Source organism: Lycium barbarum, chromosome 11, assembly GCF_019175385.1.
Source record: "Lycium barbarum isolate Lr01 chromosome 11, ASM1917538v2, whole genome shotgun sequence".
Classification (NCBI taxonomy): Eukaryota; Viridiplantae; Streptophyta; class Magnoliopsida; order Solanales; family Solanaceae; genus Lycium; species Lycium barbarum.
In genome coordinates, this window is record NC_083347.1 from 14,509,867 (window position 1) to 14,535,931 (window position 26,065).

At 36.5% G+C, this 26,065-nt stretch overlaps 2 protein-coding genes across 2 annotated transcripts in view; one reads left to right on the top strand and one right to left on the bottom strand.

Annotated features, from left to right (window-relative positions):
* Window positions 1–20,805, bottom strand: part of LOC132620320 (two pore calcium channel protein 1A) — a 102,646-nt gene extending 81,841 nt beyond the window's left edge. The window contains exons 1-2 of the mRNA XM_060334986.1: window positions 20,652–20,805; window positions 20,399–20,506 (exon numbers count right to left, since the gene is read on the bottom strand). Coding sequence (XP_060190969.1) covers window positions 20,399–20,506; window positions 20,652–20,801 — 258 coding nt within the window. The 5' untranslated portion in view covers window positions 20,802–20,805. The remainder of the gene's footprint in view (window positions 1–20,398; window positions 20,507–20,651) is intronic.
* Window positions 17,737–20,098, top strand: LOC132618431 (two pore calcium channel protein 1B-like). Its single transcript, XM_060333486.1, has 2 exons — window positions 17,737–18,230; window positions 18,376–20,098. Exons 1-2 carry the CDS (start codon window positions 18,081–18,083, stop codon window positions 18,622–18,624), a joined length of 399 nt encoding a protein of 132 aa, XP_060189469.1. The 5' UTR covers window positions 17,737–18,080; the 3' UTR covers window positions 18,625–20,098.
* Window positions 20,806–26,065: the final 5,260 nt, after the last annotated feature.

The following is a 26,065-nucleotide window of genomic DNA, read 5'->3' on the forward strand; positions in this document are numbered from 1 at the left end:
AAGCTAAACTCAGCCACTTGTAAAGACCATTTTCCCATGCCTTTCATTGATCAGATGCTTGATAGGCTGGCTAGAAGGTCTTATTATTGCTTCTTTGATGGGTACTCTGGCTATAATCAGATCAACATTGCCTTAGAAGATCAAGAGAAGACGATTTTCACTTGTCCTTATGAGACATTTGTGTTCAGCGAAATGCCTTTTGGGTTGTGTAATGCACCAGCAAACTTTCAGATGTGCATGATGTCGATCTTTTCTGACATAGTAGAAGACTTCTTGGAGGTGTTTATGGATGATTTTTCTATTATGGGCGATTCGTTTGATAATTTTCTTGACCATATGGGTCAAGTATTGAAAAGATGTGAAGAGACAGATCTTGTGCTGAATTGGGAGAAGTGTCATTTTGAGGTCGATCAAGTTAAGATAGATGTGATTGCAAAGCTTCCTCAACCTATCTCAGTCAAAGGAGTCCAGAGTTTCTTAGGACATGCTGAGTTTTACAGGCGCTTCATCAAAGATTTCTCCAAGATTGCTAACCCAATGTGCAAGTTTCTTGAAAAAAAGGCTAAGTTTATGTTTAATGACAAGTGCGAAACGACGTTTAATGAATTAAAGGAGCATCTCACTTTTGCTCCAATTATTGTTACTCCTGATTGGTCCTTGCCTTTTGAGTTGATGTGTGATGCGAGTGGTTTTGCAATTGGTGTTGTTCCTGGCCAGGAGCACAATAAAGTTATGCACCCAATCTACTATACTAGTAGGACTCTTAATACGGCGCAGATGAACTACACAGTGACTGAGTAAGAGCTGCTTGCTATAGTGTATGCTTTTGAGAAGTTCATCTGCGCCGTATTAAGAGTCCTACTAGCACACCATAACCTTTGACCCCAACAAAGGTTATGGTGTGCACTGATCATGTTGCATTGAGGTATCTTATGGCAAAGAAAGAAGCTAATCCACGACTGATTTATTGGGTTCTTTTGTTGCAAAAGTTCGATTTTGAGGTGAAAGATCAAAAGGGGTCTGAAAATCGGGTTGCTGAGCATCTCTCTAGGCTTGCGGAAGCTGGGGTGCCAGCAGAGGAACTTGATATTGATGATGCTTTTCTGGATGAATGAGTTTTGGCGATGTCTATGTAAGTGGCACCTTGGTATGCGAATTTGGCTAATTACTTGGTGACTGGTATCATTCCTGATGAGATCAAATCTTACTAGAAAAAGAAGTTTTTGCACGGTTCTCGTCAGTACTACTGGGATAAGCCATACTTATTCAGAACATGCACTGATAACATTATTCGGCGTTGTGTTCCCGAGAGTGAGGTGTTAGATATTCTGAAGGCTTGCCACGACTCTCCAGTTGGGGGACATCATAGTGGTACGAGGACCGCTACATAGGTTCTCAAATGTGGTTACTATTGGCCTACTTTCTTTCATGATGCTAATTAATAGGGTGGTCTTGTGATCAGTGCTAACGACAAGAGAGTATTTGGTAGAAAGCAAGTGATGCCTATGAATTTTGTGATGGAAGTTGAGGTGTTCGATGTTTGGGGGATTGATTTTGTAGGGCCCTTTGTGAGCTCTTGTTGCATGAAATACATCTTGGTGGCTGTTGACTATGTTTCTAAATGGATAGAAGCAGTGGCTTTACCTAATAACGAAGCCAAGAGCGTCATGGAATTCTTGAAAAAGAACATATTTACTCGCTTTGGTACCCCAAGGGCGATAATCAGTGATGGTGGTTCTCACTTTTGCAATAGAGTCTTTGCTGGATTGATGGAGAAGTATAGAGTCAAGCATAGGGTGGCAACTCCTTATCATCCTCAAACAAGTGGGCAAGTTGAAGTCTCTAATCAAGAGATAAAGAGTATTTTGGCTAAAATGGTGAATGCAAACAGAACCGCATTCAGAACTGATTGGGCCTGCAAGCTCGATAATGCTCTATGGGCTTACCGGACTACTTTCAAGACTCTAATTGGGACTTCGCCTTTCAAGCTAGTTTTTGGTAAAGCATTTCACCTGCCAGTTGAACTAGAAGATAAGGTTATGTGGGCCTTGAAGAAATTGAACATGAATTAGGAAGAACGACCAAACTCAGGTTGTTTCAACTTAACGAGATGTATGAATTCCGATACCAGGCCTACGAAAGTGCAGCACTGTATAAAGAGAGGATGAAACATTACCATGATAAAAAGATCCTCAAGAGATATTTTCCAAAATGGGATTAGATGCTGCTGTATAATTCGAGACTGAAGCTGTTGCCTGGAAAGTTGAAATCAAAGTGGTCTGATCCATTCGAAGTGGTAAGTGGTTCACCCCATGGTGCAATTGAGTTGAAGTCCGGAGATAGAACTCGAACATTTAAAGTGAACGGGCAGAGGGTGAAGCATTATCAAGGTTGCATTGATGGAGATAGAATTATGGACCGACACAGGCTGAAACATGGCTACACTCCTGATCCAGAGTAAAAATGGGCACCACTGTCGTGCCGCGATGTTAAATCAAGCGCTTCTTGGAAGGAAACCCATGTTAATGTTTGTTGTTTTGAATTTTTGTAACTTAGATAATGTGTATATAGGGTAACGTTTGCTTTGGTGCAGGATGAAAATGCAGACCACATGGGCGATAACAGGTAAGAAAATCATCAGACTCACTATTTTAATACATGGAAAATAACGCCCAGTGATTATGGACCATAATTTTAATTACGAACCGTAACTCAAATCACAGACAGAAAAAAATAATAACTCAGGTACACTGTGATCTGTGATTGAAAATTACGGACTCAGTTACGAACCGTAATTCAAATTATAGTCCATAACTTTCAATTACGGTCACAGAAACAAAAAAAAAATCTAAAAACATTTTATTACTTAGTTGTTTACTTGTAGCTAATAAGTGCCTCTTTTACAGAAATGACAATGAAGTATGGTACACGAAGAGGTACGGGGCCTCGAGCTTCGGGCTGAGGTAGAGGCCGAGGCAAACAACCTGAACTTGAGCATGCATTACATGATTCCCCCTCCCAGTCTAAAGAGGAGGAGGAGGTTCCCCCAGAAAATAAAAAGAGAGGGGCCCTACAGGTTGAGCCCGAAGTAATGACACTGTCATAGTCCGAATCTGGCTCCTCTTAGTCTGAAGAGGGGGAGTCAGTTTCGGCCACATCGGGACTTGAGGAAACGGAAGGAACAGAACAAGCAAGTGGCTCTTCTGAGCCAGATTCTAGCCAGGCCCAGGTTTATGCGGCGTCTTCGGATCTAGGAGAAGGAGGCGAGGGTCGCCGATTGGCCATACGTACGAGGAAATTGGAGGAAAACAAACTTCGATTCTCCGTTAAAGGGTCCAAAAAATTGTATGATGCTGGGTTAGCTCCAACGAAAAAATGAGGGAAGCCGCAAAGGAATATTTTGGAAGAACGGATGTTGGTATTCGAGGGTTTGTCTACATACCTTGGCCTTGCAGAGACTTTACAGTTATACTAGCTCGGTGTGCTTAGCCTTCCGCCAGAGGAGTGTTGTCCACAGACCGTGCGGGAGTTTTGTGCTATCTATGGGGCTGTCTTATTTCAGATGAAGAAACCCAATATCCCTTGGCTAGAAGTTCCCATGCTTGACTTTGTCATAGTTCGGAATGTCAAGGTAGACATCTCCTCCAAAGCAATCAATCGGGTATACTTTGGCGATGATTTCGTAGAGCCAGCTGCTGAACATGAGTTCCTTGATAAAAGAGCAAGAAATGATGAGAGATCTATGAAGAGGTGGGTCACATCCCTGATAGCTAAGGGTGATCAAGAATGGATAACAAATTCAAAAGCTCAGATTTTCAAAAGTTGTCTGACTACCGAAGGCAAATTCTGGTGGAGCTTAGTAAGATGCAGAGTGCTCCCGACTCAAGCTAATAATGTTCTCTCCACTAATCAGGCAGTAACAGTCGCTGCATTGATGGCCCGAAACTGGGGCTTCTGATCAGTGAAGAGATTTGAGGCAGAGCACACCAGCCTAAGTCCTCTATGGTATTTCCATATCTCATCACAGAATTATGTCGGAGAGCGTTGGTAAAAGATATTCCCGAGAGAGACCATACTACCAAAGAAACTCACGTAGGAGACTAGAGGAAGATTAAGAATAGAGGTGAGGATGATGCTCAGTTAGAGCGGCCCGGTGATGAGATGAGACTCAGTTTGAGGTGAATTCGAGCCATACTGAGGAGGGTGCTGCCCTTGATCACACTATTCCCGTAGCGACTAGTACTGATGCTACAGCTACTGCTACTAATGCCCCTGCCACTGCTGATGACTCAGTTCTGGTGCCTGTTGCTACTACAGTTACTGATGCTATGCTGCCGCCACCATCTGCTGTGGTGCCCGGGACTTCTACGGGTGCCAATGCTTCGTCTATTCCACCACGAGCAGCGTCTTCAGATGCAGAGTTGCTAAATTTCTCCAAAGCTAATTGTCGCGAGATATCCTTCAGGACATTAAAGGCGGAGAAGCAGATTGGGGTTATTATGGCTCAGATTAAGCCTCAGGTGGCAACACAAATCAAAGAGGCAAAGGTGGAAATCAGAGAAAAATATCAACAGTCTCACCATGTATTCTAGTCCAGATAAGATGGGTTTGAGACGATACTTGTTGCTTTAGAGATGACCGCACCCGAAGGTGGTCCGACATCATTGAGGAATGAATTGGCCAAGTTGAAGGCCAACTTTGGGGCATTAAAGGCGCACGAGCGAGTAGATGAGCCAATTCCTGCCCCACAAATTAACTTGGATTTGGAGATCCCGGTTATAAATTTGCTCAACTCAGAGAAAGAGGATGGGGACGAGTCCCGTACACTAATGGAAGGGAAGAGAAAAATGGAAGAGATAGACCCGTTAGAGAAGGACCCCACTAGAGAGGGACCAGAGATTGCGGCGAGAGGAGTAAAATCATGTGAGACAAGCTATGCGCATTTCTCTGAGTGAGTCGCTCCAGGATTTAGGTTCGTCCAGTCATCCCCTGACGGACGACCAGCTGCTACAGAGCCTGCTCGGGATGAGCATAGCGCCTAGGGCACCTAGCTATTATGTACTCCTACTTATACTTAATTTGATGCATCAGGTGCGATGCATAATTTTTCAGTTGGGGTGGGGAGTACTTGATCTTTTGTGTAATGGATATATGAGTTTAGCGACCTCATCGACTTTTCTTTGCCATGTATTCTTTTCCCAAAGGGTTTATTTTATGTTAAACCTGGCATGTTTAAGTAGTGTTTAGGTATAATAGAGTAGTTTTGACTTATATGGTAGTACTCTTGTAACTTACGGCATGTTTGTGTTGTTTTTGTTAGAAATGGTGAACCCCTCAAATTTTGCATGCATGCTTAGGAGTAGCTATGAATTGACGTGATTGGTTATTTTCATGACATAATGATTATGAGGGTATCGTGTAAGATAAATGATCGCTTGGGATGTTGTGTTAAGTTGAAATCCTTATGCCATTGTGTGAGTAAGTTGTTCGTATATGTTTATGTATTTGCATTTGTAATCTAGAACTTGCCCCGTTAGTCGTGCTTAATTACTAAGGATAGTTTGGTTGTTGAAATGATCCTAGGCTTTCTTTGTGTGAATATTGAAGCCAATTTTGCCTTAAAAGTCTACCCAGTCCCTGAATATTATCACTAGTCTCCCCTTTTGAGCCTTTAGCCTTTTCTTGACTAGTCGTAATTAGCCCGTACCCTTGTTTGAAAATATCCCATTGTTTGCACTTGTTCCCTCCTTGACACTAGGAATTGATGAAATGAGGCTAAAAGCCTGAGTTGGAGGTTAAACGTGTGTGAAAGCGTAAGTTAAGGGTGCTGCGAGTAACCTAGTAGAGAAATCGGTGTGGTTGAGTAAGTAGTTGTGTAAGTACATATAAAACTAGACAAAAAAAGTCAAAAACAAAGAAAATTCAAAAAAGGATTGAAGAAAAAAAATAGCAGTTTGAAATAAGTTGATAAAACCACACCGAAAGCAAAGGAATAAAAAGAGGGAGAAGAAAAGGCGAAATGAGATAACAATAGTGTAGTGTTCAAGGAGGTAGAATTACTAATATACAAATATGTACCATTCCCATCCTGAAGCCTACATTACAACCCGAAAAAGTCCTAGAGTGATCTCAATCAAACAGTTCGAAGTGTATAGCATCGAAAATAAGGGCACGCCTATGGTATGTGCATTTGTGATATTTGAACTTCTTTGTGAGTGAGAGTGTTTCTCTTCTTCTTTGCCTTCGTCCCTATCTCGTTATACATATAGGTGAGGGACATTCTTTGGTCTATGTGAGGGCATTAGGATTAAATTATGAGCATTCCCTAAAAAAGCGACGTTTCTGTGTACATTGATACGTCTGATAATATTATGTCATGGATTGAAACGTCACTGTGAGTTGTAGTGTCCTTAATATGAGTCATGTACGGATTTTTAAAAAATGAGGTGGTTACTGATGATAAATATGTGTGTCTGTAGTTCGGAGTTAAAATCATTGTAGACATTAGTACTCTGTTGTATCTAAGTTTAGTTGAGTCGTTTGTGTCGTATTACTTGCTTGAGGACAAGCAAAGACTTTAAGTTGAGGGTGTTGATGTGCCGTGAAATTATAGCACATTTGATGCTTTTTTACCTTAAGTTTTACTTGTTTTTAAGCAAGTCAGTGTCGTTTTAATATGTTTTTAGTGTTTTGCAGGTAGATAAGCATTTAGAGGACAAAAACTGAAAAGTTGTAGAATTTACCTTTGTGAAGAATTATTGGTCGTAATTTGCATTACGGTCCATAATCTTGGAGCGTAATGAAGGATAAGTTTAAACAGAATGTGTAAAAAATAATATCAAATTTTATGGACAACTGTTACGGACCGTAATTCAAAACGTAAAAATTGATATGTCATGAAACAAAGAGACAAGTTTTGGAGATGAAGAATTACAGTCAGTGGATTACCGACCGTAAAATGAATTACGGGCTGTAAAACTAAATGGTGATTTTGTCCACGTTTCAGCAGGAAATCCAAACCGTAATTGGTGCCGTCAGGGACTAAAGTGCAATTCTGTAATTTTTATGTTTTTGAATCTTATAAATAGTTCAGTGTAGGGTTTTATTTAGGATCATCTGATATACTTTGACTCTTGACTTAGAGCATTCAATACTCTTTTATTTTTGGAGCTTTCGACATCAATTCAAGTATTATTAATTTCTCTTTTCATCAAAAGTAAGCACTTATGAATTCTTCAACCTTTTATTTCTTCTTCTTTGTCATGAGTAACTAAACACCCTTACTAAGGTTGTGAACCTAAGGATGGGTGTTTTGTGATTGGGGATTATGATTAATATACGCATAATGGATTATTAAGGTTTATTTGTTCTTCGTTTTAATCATATAGTTACTAGTTGCAAACATCAGCTAACGCCATAAACTTTGATTTATTTGGGAAAATAACTGGGGTTTGGTAAGAACAAATAACAAAAACTCAAGGCTTTAAACCTTGTTTAATAAATTCACTTAGGATTAAGAGGAATTTACTTGGCATAATTAACCGTTCTTCATGCACACTTTCTTATCTTTGAGAAAAGCATAGAAAGAAATAATATTTTCTTATTGGGAAATAGTCTAGATTCACATAGAGGTTAAGTGAATGCATACAAAGATCTATTAGAAGTATATCAAGATCAAGACCCATGATCATACACTTTATCTGACGGGGACACAACCTTGGTTCTTTTTACCCATATATTCACAACTCAATTACTAGTCACTCTAAATTAGTCCACAAACCAAAACTCTTATAAAACCCTTTTTCTGGAATACACCAGGACCGCAAGATTAGTATAATACTCGTTTAGTAAACTTTTCACACCATATTTCCTGTGGAATTCGACCCCAACCTAGTTGGGCTACTATATTTGACAACGTCCGCTTTATGCTATTAACTAGTGTAATTTGAGCATATCAAATATACGTTAGCAACCGCATATTTGTGACACTCATCTTGTAAATATGATGGACTTTATAGGCTCATTACTCTCATATAACATTGTTGGTCTTATAGCCATTCTGTAGACTTTAGAGGCTCATTACTCTCATATAACATTGTTGGTCTTATAGTCATTACTCTCATATAACATTGTTGGACTTATAGCCATTCTTTTACTTTGATAGGTTCCTTCCATCAAATAACATTTCATTAGCACTTCTCTATTTCAACCATTCTATTTGATTCTCTAGGTAACATCTTCATTCATCATACCATTTTCATGGACTATCGATCCTAGGTATCTGAATTGTGCATTTAAGCACTGCAATTCTAGCTAATCTCATCTCGGCTTCACTCTTATATGTTGCTAAATTTGCACTGCATTTATTCAATTTTTCTTCTACTTATCCTAAAGTCCTTGCTCACTAAAGTATTTCTCCATAGTTCAAGCTTTTGGTTGACAACCTTGCTAGTTTTGTCAATTAGCACAATATGTCTACAAACAGTATACATCATAGGACCTCATCAAATATAGTGTTAGTTTACCCATAGTTAGGGTAAATAATTACGGGCCCAGTGTCACGGTTATAGAAAACTTTTGTAATTACCTTACCTTAATGGAAAAGTTCTCATACTAGTGGTGGGTCCTTCGTACATATCCTTCATGGAATTTATCACTACTAAAAAAACAGGATTTCCCGACCTCAAAAAACCGACCTCAGTTGAGGTCTGAAAAAAACCGACCTCATGAGGTCGGTAAAGTAGTAATATTTATTTTTCAATTTTTTAAAAATAAATCGACCTCATGAGGTCGGTAATATTGTACTAAAATTTGAAAAAATAATATACTGACTTCATTAGGTTGGAAATTTATTTGATACTAAGTATTATAAATTATTTTTAATAAACAGACCTCGTGAGGTCGGTATTTTTTTAAATTAAAAATAAAATAATTAAAATTACCGACATCATGAAGTCGGGTTATTTAACTAAAAATATTATAAATTATTTTTAATAAACCGACCTCATGAGGTCGGTATTATTTTAAGTTAAAAATAAAATAATTAAATATACCGACCTCGTGAGGTCGGTGTAACTAGTCAAATAAAATTAAAATCAGACCCAAACCCTTGTTTTTCGCATTATTCTATCTTTTCCTTTCACCATTTCTCTCCCCCTTTCTCTCTTAACCCTAATAATGTCGTCACCATCATTCCTGCTGGTCACCGTCGTCGCCGTCCCTACCAGTACAGTCGTTGCTGTCGCCGTCCATGGCCAACCATTTGAGGTATGATTTCTTTGTTTTCTTGGCTAAGAAATTTGCTAGGGGGACTAGTTGAAAAAAGCTTGTTTCAGATACATATAGCTTGTACCTCATAAGATTTATTATCAAAATACAAATGGGAGCTAGTGACTAAACACCTAATTTGTGTGAAGTCGTTCAGAATACGAGAGTCAAAATAGGGTACTTTTGCTTATTTTGTTTATGTTTGGAGACTAGCTTTAGTCTGATTCATTTGTTTCAATATATATTGTCTTTGATTTGGTCCAATTTTGATTTATTTGCTCATACTAGATCACGTGTAGTGTTTTCTTCAAGAGGGAAACTTAAAGAAGCCTATGTGGTGTTTGATAAAATGTCAGAACAGAGATACCGTCAAAAAAATTAATAGTACCTTTGAGTCAAATTAATAATTACAAGTATTTCTTTATGTCAATTATATATCACTTTGAACATTAGTAGTTTGAGCAGTTTTAGTACCTTTTTTATGAGTTAGATTAGAGTCGTTTCACATGTTATCATTGCAGTGTTTTCTAGGAATAGATATATAGTAGGAACTAAGGAGTAGTAGGACTTGGAAGACAAATTAAGATAGAGTGAACTTTTGGAAAATTTTGGTTGGGAAAATGGAGATAATGTAAAGGAATATAGGGAATTATCCAAGCTTGAAGGTGCAAATAATTTATTTATTTTGTGGTGTATTATCTTCCATTCTTCACAAATTCTGTTGAAGTATATCTGAAAATTAAAATATTCAGGAAACTAATTACAAGATAATTACTCAGTGATCAATTATGAATTTTAGCCTTATCTCTGTTTACTTCTTTTGTGCTATGGAGTTCTAAAGATTGATTCTTGATTGACGCGCTTATTTTTTGTATTTGACATTTGTTAATTTGATATATAGTTGTGTTAAAAAAGGGAAAGTTGAGTTTAGGTGTTTCAAAATCCAAAGCTATGGCTTTTTCCTCCATATTTTGCTGCGTCAAGGGTTCAGAACTGTATGTTTACTAAATTCCTTCAAAGCTATTACCTTTATCACTGTATTGTTCTAATTAAGCTTTATGTTAAGTTGTTTTTACAAGTTTTGTACTAGACTGCTGTAGACACTATTGCATTTGTTGGAATGATATATTGAACTGAAAGCCTCTAGTTTTATTTGAATAATTTCTTGTTGTGTAGCCTTCTTGTTGTGTTGATTTGGGAAATACTGCTTATTGAAGCGCAGGAACCTCTTTCTCTTTTCCCCTTTACACTGAATTGATTTTCGATTTTGCATTTGAAATGAACTTTAAATGAAGAAGCGGGGATTCATATAGCCGAACTCGAACTTGGTTGGGACTAGTTGTACTAGTTGTTATTGATTTTTGATTTGAAATAATACAGAAAAGGGCAAGCGAAGAAGGAGCCAACATGGAGGGTTTTTTCTCTGAAGGAGACCCACTCTGCTACAAATAATTTTAATTATGATAACAGGATTGAAGAAGGTGGTTTTGGAAGTGCTTATTGGGGCCAGTTCTGGGATGGATCTCAGGTAATGAACTGCTATAATAGATCAACAGTGAATGTCTTCTTGCTTATTGATTTAGGAAAAAACAAGTAGTATATGTTTTCTACTTGTTAACTGATTGGAGCAATTATATGAAACATTATGTAGAGTTGCTGAACAATATTGATACACTTGAGTCTATTCCTATAGCTTTAATCACTACAAGAAAGTATAGAAATCGCAACAAATTTTTTTACATTTGGCAACAACTTAATTTTATTGTTGGCAAATTATTTTTTTGTTGCCAAAGAATTTATTTTTGTTGTCATAGTATTGAATATTGTTGCAAAAAGTACTTTTGGCAACCAAAAAAAAAAGTTGTTGCACGTTGTTACAATAACAGACGTTGGGAAAAGTTCATGCAACAAAAAAAAATTGTTGCCAAAAGTACTTTTTGCAACAATAATCAATCTATGGCAACAAAAAAAAAATTGTTGCCAGATATATTTTTTCTTGTAGTGAATTTAAAGTCACAGTTAGTTTCCCATACAAAGAGTTGGATCATGGTCATTCACTTGGATTTAGGGATCTCAAATGAAGCTTTTCAAGGTAGTTGGTGATGAGTTTTTGGTACTAATTATGATTGTTAATGATATAACAGGTTCCAGGCCATAGTTGGTAAATAGATGAATCTTGACGTCCACTGGAGCGCCCATAAAGCGAGGTGAAGCGCTCAACATGTTTTCCACCTCGCTTAAAGCATGCCTTTGACAGCACTGCCCAAAGCATGAATTAGGTATAGGGGATAATATGTAGGTCTTGGTTAAGAGTGTTTCGAAGCCTCTTTTATCATTGGAAGGAAAAAAGTAGGTGGACACTGACCTTGGTTTTCTTTGGTGAGACCCTATTTTTGTATCATTAATTTATCCTTCAAAGAATTTCAGCTCAAAGCACTGGGACAGGTGCACGGATCCTCTTTGACATATCCTCTACTGATATCAAGTCCACTAGTTGGTGATATCTAAACATTTCATTAGGATATCCTAAAGTGGATTTCTCTTCAACTTCATTCTATGCAAGATTTGACTTACGGCTGGTGGTCTGTCTACCTCGTCAGCCTAAAAATGCTCAACATTCTGCTTATTTGATAGTTATTCTTTCATCTCTTAGTCCTAATTAGTACTATAAGCTGGGGTGCAGAGTCAATTGAGAATTTGTTCCTATAGTGTGTCCGTTTACCAACATTTCAGTTCATAAAAATTTTACACCATCTATTGGCAATTCTTTGTTGCCTTTCGAGTCCATTTATGGAAAAGTTAAGTACACATATCTTCCAAGGTTAATAATTTCTTCTTAGAACCCACAGAGTGCAATGTGTATTGGCTTCATGTTTTTATGTCTAAAAGTGTAATCATTATTTCCTTTATTTGTCTAAAACTGCAGAAATTATGGATTTTGGTTACCCTCAAAATCTTTCACTTGAAATCTTGAAACTCTACATTACTCAGGAAGGTGTTAGGTCATCCTTTTCATCAAAGGTTAGTTATTTTATCCGTGCTTGCTTTCGTAGTATGGCAAAAAACATTTGAACAATAGATTTAAAATTATCTATCTTTTTTATTTAATTATTTTTTTTATAAGCTTCCTCTTTGATTTACTTAATAAAATCATTCATGAGGGATATCATGCAGTGACATAATAAAAATGAATTTTGAGTATAGCATTGATTTGTTTTTTTCCTTCACAATGCAAAAAAATCCTGCAGCATGTGGATAAGCCAGTTCCAAATGCAACATTGCAAGTCACTGGTGCGGTCGGTTGGCGCAGGGAGGGTCTTGCTTTCCCGACTGCCATTAGGGAAGTTATTTTCCTCATTTTTAAGGAACTTGTTTTCTAAAGAAAGTGTTTTCCAAAACATCTTCACCAACCAAACATGAAAAATTGGAAAACATTTTCCATACCAAACACACCCTTAGTTCTTTCAAAGTCCAAATTTGATCTCCTCAAAAAGGAAAAAATTAGCATTATCTTTACTGGTCATTCATCTCCTCAATTTATTAACCTTAAAGAGTAAAGATAATAATCATTGCATTCAGCTTCTTTCAGTTGGTTCTCCTTATCTGCAGATTTTCAATGCTAACTGTTCTCAAACATGTAATTATCTATTCCCTCCGTTTCAATTTGTTTGTCTTCTTGACTTGGCAGTTGGCACGGAGTTTAAGAAAGTAAAGAATACTTTTGAATCCTCTGGTCCTAAATTAAAGATATGTAGAATGTGCCAAAATGCTTTTAATCTTGTGGTCTTAAACATGCTATGTGGAATATTGGAAATAAAGAGTTGCCAAAAGAGGAAAGAGGCATTCTTTTTTAAACGGATTAAAAAGGAAAGTAAGACGAACAAATTGAAATGGAGGGAGTATCAGTTTGGTCCTATCAGTTTCAGCAGTTGCATCTATAGTTAATTATGTCTAATTGTTAACGTAGTATGTTTCTCTGCTGCCTGGTGCAGTGGTAAAACTATTGAGCTCGATGATGTTACTTTCCACCAATGTGTAAATTTGACAAGATTCAACTTAGAAAAGACTGTCAGCAAATGCTGAACTTCCTTAAATCATTTCATGTCACGCTAAATTAATGCTACTAACTGGGCCAGCTTGTGCTCACCACGACTAGTCCACTGGGTGCTTGCTATCTCCCACCAACACAGTTACTTTGTCTACCAAGACTTAGATAGGTGGGAAGAAATCACCACATGTTTATTTTACCTCTACGGAGATTTGAACCTTAGCTTCCATAGTTCATCCCAACTTCATTGACCAGAGTATAAAGATTGTGTTTGGCTTTTAAGCTCAAAATATGTACATCACTTGATTTGGAGGAGGTTCAGATTATACCGATATTCATGTGCATACTTTTATATAATAGTGTCTGAAATTGTTAACCTGTGGTTCTCTTCAAGTACCACATTACTGAAGGAGTAAATCTTCCTTTCCGTGTATTACCAACTATCAAAGAATTAGGCCGTACACGTACGGAAGTGAATGTTAAGGTTTGATATGGAATGAATTTTGATTTGAAACATCAATCTGTGTTTATATGATTTATTGTTGCTAACTTTGACTGTTTTCAGGTTAAGAGTTTGTTTGGTGCAAAAATGTTTGCTCTTGTAGTAGTTATTAAAATTCCAGTGCTAAAGAAAACTCGAAAAACGAACTTCCAGGTGACATCAGGGAAAGCAAAGTACAATCCAGCCATTGACTGTTTGGTCTGGAAGTGAGTATTCATTTACTTAATCATGTAATGTACATTCTTTTGCATTAAAGCTAGCTTCTTCAAAAACAGATCTTCAATATGGACAACTTGGTGCAGGATAAGAAAATTTCCGAGACAAACTGAGTCAACATTGAGTGCTGAGGTTGAGTTAATTTTGACAATCACAGAGAAGAAGTCCTTGACTTGGCCGCCAATTCAGATGGAATTTCAGGTAAATATTTTCCCTCCGGAGAGACCTGATAACTGTGTTCGCTTAAGTTGACGATTTTCTTTATCCCTTGTATGGATCGATCTTTTGGAAGGCTTTTTGTAGCGTGGAGTAAATTAATTTCGACAATGGCATTCTTTCCTTGTTTTGCAATGGTTTATTCTATTGGCGCTAGAGTTCATGACAATTTTTTTGTGCTTTGCAGGTTCCCATGTTTACAGCATCTGGTTTGCGTGTTCGGTTTCTTAAGGTATGTTTGCCAAACTTACAATTCAATAGTGGTCTCCTTTTGGTATGATATCTGCTTCATGTAAGTCAATTCTGTGCAGGTATGGGAGAAGAGTGGCTACAACACAGTTGAGTGGGTTCGTTATATCACTAAAGCTGCTTCGTACGAGATAAGGTGCTAAGATGAAAGAACTACTTGAGTTGAGGTTGTCTTCGATTGATAGCCGGTGTAAAAATTAATCTTTTTGAGGGATGGAATCATACCAACACTTATGCACCGGATCCTGTCAGAACTTTAAATGTGCGTGGGCGAGAATAGTACTAGGATGGGTGACCCGCGGAGAGTTCTCATGTTTCATCTGTTATTGACCCCAACTAGTTTGGAATTGAGGCGAAGCTTGATTATCTTATTTATTTATTTATTTATTTATTGTTGTTGTTGTTGTGAGTGATTTGTGAGGACTGGCAGAAGAGACCTTTAGTTAATACTTGTCTAGTCCTTTTGCTTATTGTTGTTGGTTTGTTTGATATATTTTCCCATACAAATTACTGCATCTTTGTCTTGCTGGTTCCTGGAAATGAATTAGAAGCTATTTAACCTTCTATGAATTGAAATGTTTTCTTTTGGTTCTATCATATGTGGATTAATGACATAGGGTTTGGAAAAGTTTGAAAGAAAAGTAGACTAATGATTTCAAACTAGATGATTTGAAACCCCACCTTCTTATAGAGTGTAATGATGATTTTGCAGCGTGAAATATTAAGATCCACAAGAATATTATTGCGGGTTACGCCGAGAATGGGCATATCGACATGACGAATCAGAACGTCTTGTTCGTGACTTGAAAAATCTCAACGCTCAAATCCAACAAGGTACTCAATGACCATGCCTCGAGTAGGTCCAGAAACTTTCTAGCTTTCCATACAAAGGATTAGCAAAGAAAATAACAGAATGCTAGCAAGACGTAGATTTTACATGCTAAAGTTGGCCGAATAACAAACATCATTAACAAGTAGAGAATTAACATCTACAGAAAGAAGATATGCCTCAAGAAACGCAAAATATTATTCTGAGGACGATATTGAGGACTTCTATTCTGATGATGATTAGGGGTTATTTTGGTTCACTCTCTTAGATTTTGAGTCATTTAAGTTTCGGACTCATGCGGTTAATTTGTATTTTAGTTTATGATGAATTCATCAATTTGAATATTTTTAGTATGTTTTTAATTTGCTTTGATTATTATAGTCTATTATTAATTTATATAAACTTCTTAGATTAGTACATAAAGGGTGCGGATTACATAATAAATGAAAACGTGCAACTAGTAAAAATAAAGTACATAAAAATAACAAACTAAATAGAAAATACAAAAAAAAATACATAGAAATAATAAACAAGAAGAAGATAGCACAAATAATATTTCAAAATTTCAGTTTTTCTTTCAAAACATTTTTCTCGTGTTGAGTGTCTCTAAGGTTAGCCTTGAAAAACTTCATTTTTTGTTGGATTCTTTCAGCAAGACCTCCAAAAGGTCAATTTTTTCTGGAACTTCCATAAGCTTAAATTGCAAGTCAAACTTCACGATATCTCTAGTGATACGTGAGGTCGCAATATCTCTATCAACAGGAGGCTTTTTAAATTTCGCCGCCACCATTTTATCCACGAGAATGCTATCTTCCCAACGAAAATGTTTGCAACCGCCCATATCCTATAAATATTACAAGAAAATCAGTTTTTTTTTTAAAGTAAAATATGTAGATAATGTGAAAAAAAATTTAAACCCTAAATAATTATAAAAATACTTACTTCCGGCACTTTACAACGCCAAAAACGACGCCCGGGATTATCTTGGGTCCTTGATGTTCTTAGCTTACAATAATGTGAAATAGTGAAAATGAAGGAGATGAAGAAGAGTAACTTGAAAAAATGAAGCTGGTAGGGTTTTTATTAACCTCTATTGTGCACTAATTTAATGCGCAATAGGACTTAACTGTAAAAGTGCAGTTTAGTCCTATTGTGCACTTCTCTGATTCAATCAGGGGGCTAATCTGTTCGGCCAAGTGATTTTTTTTGTTCTTGAACCTTGGCCAACTCAAGTTGATCCAAGGTTCTTTCGGTCTCGGACCAATCCCCTGGCTCTTCTTCAGCCGCGGGAAGGCTTGGTTCTGTCGAAGTGTGCAAAAGGTAGTTTGGTAATTTTTTTTTTGTGGGTTATTTTAGTTTCAAATCGCACTTTTTGGGTCATTTAAGTTACGGACTCTATTTTGGTAGTCTTTATTGACACTGACTGAAAACCGCATCCGTGTAGTATTACTGTTGGAATTATGTACTCTTATTAACCGAACGCAACTACCCTTTTCTTCACTTTACCGCATTAATTTACACTCTCTTCTTCTTCTTCTTCTTCTTCTTCTTCTTCTTCTTCTTCTTCTTCTCATTTCTTCTTCAGTTTTAACTAGAGAGCAAATAGAATCTAAAAAAGCGTATGGAAGAATGTCAGCTTACAGGAGAGAGTAGTAATAGGAGGAGGTTGAGGCGTTTCGGCTTTGGTAGGCGAGATGCTATTGCTTATGGATCTGCTTATCAAAAAGCTGCTGCTTTAATTTGGTTGATCTTGTACGTGAATTCTACTCACCTTCAATGCTTACTGGCTATTGACTTTCATTTTTGAACTGGAATTATCCCTTCCTTTGTTATTAATGCTCTCCATGGAGTAGAGTCTGTAGAGATCTTAATAGATAGGCTGCTAATTGTGAACAACTTAGTGAAGTAGTAGTGTACTAGTGTTTGGGCTGTTGAAACATTTGACCTTTTGAAATCAGATACTTAGAGTGGTAAAATGGGGGCAGTGTCTAGTGGTCTAATTCAAGAATATATTGAGACCATTCCCAAAAAAGAAGGGAAATATGGACAATATGAGATGAGATGAGGCATACTAATGAGTGTCTGCAATTGCAAGGAAATTAATTTTCTGTAGGAAGTTTTAAAGACTCAAAGAGTGCGAAAAATCTGGGCGTGGCCCTTTTCTATATTTCGTGTGGTGGATACAGTACGAGACAACAAGATAAAGAGAGAAGATATTAAGGAACTTAGTGACTTCCCCCAACATTTTTGCTTTTCAAATGTTTCAGACTGACTTTTTTTAGGCTTCCATTCTTGTCAAAGTGAAGGTCCTTTTTATTTTTGGGGTCAAGAATTCCATGTCGAACATACAACATTGTGGCAGGTTTTATGGAGAATCACTTTTAGCAAGGAAATAACTCTACCTTTGTATGTCTTTTTGCTATACAAAATCTTCTTTTTTGTCCAGAGAAAGAAGTTAAAGCAGACACTCAGATAAAACCTTATACTGAAGGATGATGCCTGAATATTCTATGATTTTTGCGTCCAAACAAATACTTTTTTGTCTCAAGAGAATAGGCCTGGATTGACCTGCAGGGTTAGTAGTAATAAAATGATTTAATAGATTACTCTATTGAGTTACTCAGTAGAAAAGCCTTGAGAATAATGGTTTGAAACGTGAAATAGTGAAATAGTTTTTTGGATGATAAATGCTGAAATTTCGATGTTTCCCTTTTAGTAATAGTTTGGTGGGATATTAATCCGGAAGTTATCTCATGCAGGCTGAAGATGGCGTTGGTCTACCTGAGGAAATTCTTGAGGGATCGAGCTTTGAGAAGGCAGCACATTTGTACTTCATGTTTATTCGTTTTGACTTCCTCTGGTCACTTAATTATCTCGCACTAGTAGTTCTAAATTTCCTTGAGGTTTGTACAGTTCCATTGCTGTCTATTCCAGCTTCAGTCATTTGTATCTTTCCTGCGTGTTAAATTGACTTTATACTTCCTACTTGTTCGTTGAATTTAGAACTGGCAATTATAGTTTCAGTTATTTCCTGTTCATATTTTTCAGAAACCTTTGTGGTGTTCCAAGCATTTGGCTGAGTCTTGCAATAACCGAGACTACTACTATCTAGGAGAGCTGCCATATTTGACTGGTGCTGAGTCCCTTATATATGAGGTAAGCTTTTGCATGGCTGGTCTGATTGTTAAATACGAGTCTTTAATAGGCGTATGTGAAGAAGCTAATCAGAACTATCAATGGTTCCGAATTTTTCCTAATACAGCGAATTTTATTGGTTTCGGCCGTCATCAAGTTTGATTATTCTGAAGAGCCTTAGGAGATGTTGCCTCCTAGAGTTCAGCATTGATGCATGTGCTTCTGCATGGAAACTTATATTAAATCTCTATAGGAAGCTAGATGAAGTGTATTAAAGACTGTTCCCGAATTCTCAGCAAATGTTGGCAGGAAATAACGACATAAAAGAGAGATGGAGAGGATATTTTGATCAATTGTTCAACTCAAATCACTAGGATAACTTCGTAGATACATATAACCTTGCACGATAGAAATTCTTCCTGCGCTCGTAATATTAGATTGTCAGAAGTAAAGGATGCCATGAAATATATGAGTATCAGAAAAGTTGTTTGGTCTAGATGGTATCCGTATAGAGGTTTGGAAGTATTTTGAGGAGGTGGAGTAGTTTGACTGGTCAAGCTATTTAATTTTATGCTAGAGGCAGAGGCGGAGCCAGGATTTGAGGTTTGTGGGTTCGGAATTTTAAGACAGGACAATGACCTCAAGTTAATGTATAACAACCGCCAAATTAATGAACAAGTACCGGTAATTAATATATTGAAATAAATATATTAAACAGTCGGATGTTTTGTTTTAGAGCAAAGGTTGTTTTTTTTATTTTTTTTCAATTATTAATTTTATGTTTTGTTTTTTAAAAATAAAAACCTACACATAGGAAAAAGAAAAAAAAAAGCTTCTGAGTAAAGCCTAGGGAAAAACTAATACAAGAGTGAGCTATATTATTTTATTGTTTAAAAAAGAGAGCATATATATAGCAAAATAGGAACTAGCGTTAAAAATGAAACATGTGGGTCTCGAACCCACATCTCGGGGAAACAAAGGGCCTTACAAGCCGCGCCTCAAACCACTGAATCATCAGCTTGCATTTATTTGTGGGTTCAGATGCAAATAAATATATAAACTTACTAGATTTTCTAGTACAAATATAGGGTCTACGCAAAAGTTACTGGGTTCGGCCAAACCCCCCAGTTACATTGTAGCTCCGCCCCTGGCTAGAAGTGGTAGGATATCCAACTAGTGGAGAAAGAGTATCCGGATTCCATATGTAGGAACATAAGAGATATTCAAAGTCGTGCGAACTATCATGGCACTGAACTTATGAGCCACACAGTAAAAGTTTGGGAAAGAGTGATAAGAGTGTGTAATTAGGGACACTACAGAAGTGACAAAGAACCATTTTGGACTTATTCCTGCTAGATCTACAGCGGAGGTTATATCTTTGTTGAGAAGATTGATGGAAGTTTATCGCGTGGGGAAGAAAAATCTAGGCGTGATGTTCATAGACATAGAGAAAGCTATGATATTCCCTTTTTCTAACATCCACCAAACGACTTCTCTGGTGGACATAGCTTTAACTGGTGCCCATTCTCGGCATAACCCGCAATAATATTCTTGTGCAAGGTTATATGTATCTACGAAGTTATCCTAGTGATTTGAGTTGAACAATTGATCAAAATATCCTCTCCATCTCTCTTTTATGTCGTTATTTCCTGCCAACATTTGCTGAGAATTCGGGAACAGTCTTTAATACACTTCATCTAGCTTCCTATAGAGATTTAATTTAACTTTCCATGCAGAAGCACATGCATCAATGCTGAACTCTAGGAGGTAACATCTCCTAAGGCTCTTCAGAATAATCAACTTGATGACGGCCGAAACCAATAAAATTCGCTGTATTAGGAAAAATTCGGAACCATTGATAGTTCTGATTAGCTTCTTCACATACGCCTATTAAAGACTCGTATTTAGCAATCAGACCAGCCATGCACAAGCTTACCTCATATATAAGGGACTCAGCACCAGTCAAATATGGCAGCTCTCCTAGATAGTAGTAGTCTCGGTTATTGCAAGACTCAGCCAAATGCTTGGAACACCACAAAGGTTTCTGAAAAATATGAACAGGAAATAACTGAAACTATAATTGCCAGTTCTAAATTCAACGAACAAGTAGGAAGTATAAAGTCAATTTAACACGCAGGAAAGATACAAACGACTGAAGCTGGAATAGACAGCAAGGGAACTGTACAAACCTCAAGGAAATTTAGAACTACTAGTGCGAGATAATTAAGTGACCAGAGGAAGTCAAAACGAATAAACACAAAGTACAAAGCTGCTGCCTTCTCAAAGCTCGATCCCTCAAGAATTTCCTCAGGTAGACCAACACCGTCTTCAGCCTGCATGAGATAACTTCTGGGATTAATATCCCACCAAACTATGACTAAAAGGGAAACATCGAAATTTCAGCATTTATCATCCAAAAAAACTATTTCACTATTTCACGTTTCAAACCATTATTCTCAAGGCTTTTCTATTGAGTAACTGAATAGAGTAATCGGTTAAATCATTTTATTACTAATAACCCTGCAGGTCAATCCAGGCCTATTCTCTTGAGACAAAAAAGTATTTGTTTGGACGCAAAAATCATAGAATATTCAGCTATTGTCCTTCAGTATAAGGTTTTATCTGAGTGTCTGCTTTAAACTTCTTTCTCTGGACAAAAAAGAAGATTTTGTATAGCAAAAAGACATACAAAGGAAGAGTTATTTCCTTGCTAAAAGTGATTCTCCATAAAACCTGCCACAATGTTGTGTGTTGGACATGGAATTCTTGACCCAAAAAATAAAAAGGACCTTGACTTTCACAAGAATGGAAGCCTAAAAAAAGTCAGTCTGAAACATTTGAAAAGCAAAAATGTTGGGGGAAGTCACTAAGTTCCTTAATATCTTCTCTCTTTTTCTTGTTGTCTCGTACTGTATCCACCACACGAAATATAGAAAAGGGTCCACGCCCAGATTTTTCGCACTCTTTGAGTCTTTAAAACTTCCTACAGAAAATTAATTTCCTTGCAATTGCAGACACTCATTAGTATGCCTCATCTCATCTCATATTGTCCATATTTCCCTTCTTTTTTGGGAATGGTCTCAATATATTCTTGAATTAGACCACTAGACACTGCCCCCATTTTACCACTCTAAGTATCTGATTTCAAAAGGTCAAATGTTTCAACAGCCCAAACACTAGTACACTACTACTTCACTAAGTTGTTCACAATTAGCAGCCTATCTATTAAGATCTCTACAGACTCTACTCCATGGAGAGCATTAATAACAAAGGAAGGGATAATTCCAGTTCAAAAATGAAAGTCAATAGCCAGTAAGCATTGAAGGTGAGTAGAATTCACGTACAAGATCAACCAAATTAAAGCAGCAGCTTTTTGATAAGCAGATCCATAAGCAATAGCATCTCGCCTACCAAAGCTGAAACGCCTCAACCTCCTCCTATTACTACTCTCTCCTGTAAGCTGACATTCTTCCATACGCTTTTTTAGATTCTATTTGCTCTCTAGTTAAAACTGAAGAAGAAATGAGAAGAAGAAGAAGAAGAAGAAGAAGAAGAAAAGAGTGTAAATGAATGCGGTAAAGTGAAGAAAAGGGTGGTTGCGTTCGGTTAATAAGAGTACATAATTCCAACAGTAATACTACACGGATGCGGTTTTCAGTCAGTGTCAATAAAGACTACCAAAACAGAGTCCGCAACTTAAATGACCCAAAAAGTGCGATTTAAAACTAAAATAACCCACAAAAAAAAAATTACCAAACTACCATTTGCACACTTCAACAGAACCAAGCCTTCCCGCGGCTGAAGAAGAGCCAGGGGATTGGTCCGAGACCGAAAGAACCTTGGATCAACTTGAGTTGGCCAAGGTTCAAGAACAAAAAAAAATCACTTGGCCGAACAGATTAGCCCCCTGATTGAATCAGAGAAGTGCACAATAGGACTAAACTGCACTTTTACAGTAAGTCCTATTGCGCATTAAATTAGTGCAGTTAAGTCTTATTGCGCATTAAATTAGTACACAATAGAGGTTAATAAAAACCCTACCAGCTTCATTTTTTCAAGTTACTCTTCTTCATCTCCTTCATTTTTTCAAGTTACTCTTCTTCATCTCCTTCATTTTCACTATTTCACATTATTGTAAGCTAAGAACATCAAGGACCCAAGATAATCCGGGGCGTCGTTTTTAGCGTTGTAAAGTGCCGGAAGTAAGTATTTTTATAATTATTTAGGGTTTAAATTTTTTTCACATTATCTACATATTTTACTTTAAAAAAAAAACTGATTTTCTTGTAATATTTATAGGATATGGGTGGTTGCAACCATTTTCGTTGGAAAGATAGCATTCTCGTGGATAAAATGGTGGCGGCGAAGTTTAAAAAGCCTCCTGTTGATAGAGATATTGCGACCTCACGTATCACTAGAGATACCGTGAAGTTTGACTTGCAATTTAAGCTTATGGAAGCTCCAAAAAAATTGACCTTTTGGAGGTCTTGCTGAAAGAATCCAACAAAAAATGAAGTTTTTCAAGGCTAACCTTAGAGACACTCAACACGAGAAAAATGCTTTGAAAGAAAAACTGAAATTTTGAAAGATTATCTGTGCTCTCTTCTTCTTGTTTATTATTTCTATGTATTTTGTTTATTAAGTTTAATATTTCTATGTATTTTTTTTTTTTTGTATTTTCTATTTAGTTTGTTATTTTTATGTACTTTGTTTTTACTAGTTGCACGTTTTCATTTATTATGTAATCCGCACCCTTTATGTACTAATCTAAGAAGTTTATATAAATTAATAATATACTATAATAATCAAAGCAAATTAAAAACATACTAAAAATATTCAAATTGATGAATTCATCATAAACTAAAATACAAATTAACCGCATGAGTCCGAAACTTAAATGACTCAAAATCTAAGAGAGTGAACCAAAATAACCCCTAATCATCATCAGAATAGAAGTCCTCAATATCGTCCTCAGAATAATATTTTGCGTTTCTTGAGGCATATCTTCTTTCTGTAGATGTTAATTCTCTACTTGTTAATGATGTTTGTTCTTTGGCCAACTTTAGCATGTAAAATCTACGTCTTGCTAGCATTCTGTTATTTTCTTTTCTAATCCTTTGTATGGAAAGCTAGCAAGTTTCTGGACCTACTCGAGGCATGGTCATTGAGTACCTTGTTGGATTTGAGCGTTGAGATTTTTCAAGTCACGAACAAGACGTTCTGATTCGTTATGTCGATATGCCCATTCTCGGCGTAACCCGAAATAATATTCTTGTGGATCTTAATATTTCACGCTGCAAAATCATCATTACGCTCTATAAGAAGGTGGGGTTTCAAATTATCTAGTTTGAAATCATTATTATCCAGAAAACTTGTTTCACCGGAATAGCTACTGTGACTTGAACTATCATCACCACTGCTATTTGAATCATTTGGAAGGAATAAATACTAATTTTTTAATCAAGAACCTTTATGTTATCAAAAATAAAATTCCTGTTAAGTGTTAACATATCTTTTTTTCCTTTAAGTTTTCTATCTATTGTTAACGATTACACTACTTTTAAGTTCCAACCGCGTGATTAAGTAAGTTTGTATGCCAAAACAACACTTCCCCTGTAAATATGATTGGTTTTTTTCACATTTAAATTAAATTATAGGACAAATAAAAAGTATAATTCTCGATGTAAATTATTGTGTGCACATTGGTCACACGCGAAGCGCGTAAAATGTGCTTATAGTCAGTTTGGCCATCTTATAAGCTTAGCCAAACAACTTAAGTCACTATCTAATGGCTTCTTATTCAGGAACCATTTGTTAGACCACTTGAACTTTAAATTATGGTGCTTGGACGAGATTTGGTTTAATTTTTTTTAAAAAAGTAATTTTTGAAGTTGGAAAAGAATATCGGGAAATAGTCTATGCCGTGGTGGAGCTATGATATTGATCAATGAATTTAAAATATAAAGAAGTAAGTACACAAATACACCATGAAAATACAACATTTACTAATATACATAATCCCTATGGTCCATTCTATTTATCATGTTTTTTTTGCACACCTCTTAAGAAAACATTAATTAAAAAGGTAATTCGACTGAATTATCCTTGTTTATTCTTTTATCTGAATTTAATACTACTACTCTCTTTTTTACCATATTAATCTCTCTCCGCATATACTGAGTATGAGCCAAATGGAAAAAAGCTCTTAATTATAGTGATTTTCTAAAATGACAACTATTTTGGACCATCTATATTTAGTGATGACGACAAGTTATTTAGTAATGACAATAAAAAGGACAGGAAGGAATTAAAAAAAATTCGATCTCATATATACATTGTACATAATTTAAAAACGAATCCCCGACTCCTCTAGCTCGAGTGTATGTCCCAATGATCAACGTGTTTCATATTTCTCTTCAGCTTTTTGTCTAATTAACTCCACCTTTATTGGAAAGTTATCTGCATGGAGTAACTTTTTTGTTGGCTCAATCAGCTTTTAATTTTTAGGGAAGTATTTGTCCACACTTACTACTTTTTTCTCCAATAATGTAGAATATCACAAGCATATGTCTCCCATAAACCACAAAAATTTTCCACAATGAAAACTACATAGCTAGTCTCCCATTACTAGACTTCGAGAAAGATGTCCTAAATATTATAGTCCTGGTCTTTCTTTATAAATATATCCAAAACAATCTTTATATTATAGTTTTAGAGAAACAACTTTCCAGCATTACATTCCACTTTTTGCATTTTGTACTATCCTTTCACTGCTCCAATAAAAAACAAAACGAATCCCGCCTTAATATTTTTGGAAAAAAAGCTTAAATGTGTCATCGAACTATTCGAAATGACTCATTAATGCTACTCGTTAATAGTTGAGTTCATTTATGTCATTGCCGTGACACATTTGGTTCATTCATGCCATTAACTACTGACGGAGCCCTACTGGCTACTACTACCAGATTTTGCCACGTGGTTAGTGGCACGAATGAAACACATGTTTCACGCCAAGGACATAAATGAACTCATGTAACGCCTCGTACCTTCGGGCTAAGGTATGACCCTTATGATGCGAACATAATGGAACCAAGATGAGGAGTATAGGAAGTTTTTCGAAAACCAATCAAGTTATAAGAAGTCTTTGGGCAAATTATAGTCGGAAGCTACTCTACGGGCCATGTTTTCAAGTGAGTTTGAACAAGGCCTCACTTAAAGCGAGTATTCGGAAAAATCTATAAGGAATTTGAGAAAATTCAAGAAAATAGAAGTTGTAGCCTTTTGAAATAACTTTTTAATGATATATGGTGCAGCTCAAATGGAGCTCTATGCTAAGAGTTATGCCTGTTTGTTTAACGCTGGTCGGAGAAGAATTTTCAAATTTTGGGCTACGCTTTTTAGCCTTTTCCTACTCGAATTGGGACTCCTTATTTTATTATTTTATAAAGTAAAAACGTTCCTAACACTATTCTAAACCCTAAGAGACTATTTATTCTCTCTCTACCTCCATCCCTAAAGAACCTAGGCACTCCAATCCTTCAAGAACCGCAAGAAACTCATTCTTGCAATCAAGAAACCGTCAAGAGTTTGGTTTGGCGATCTA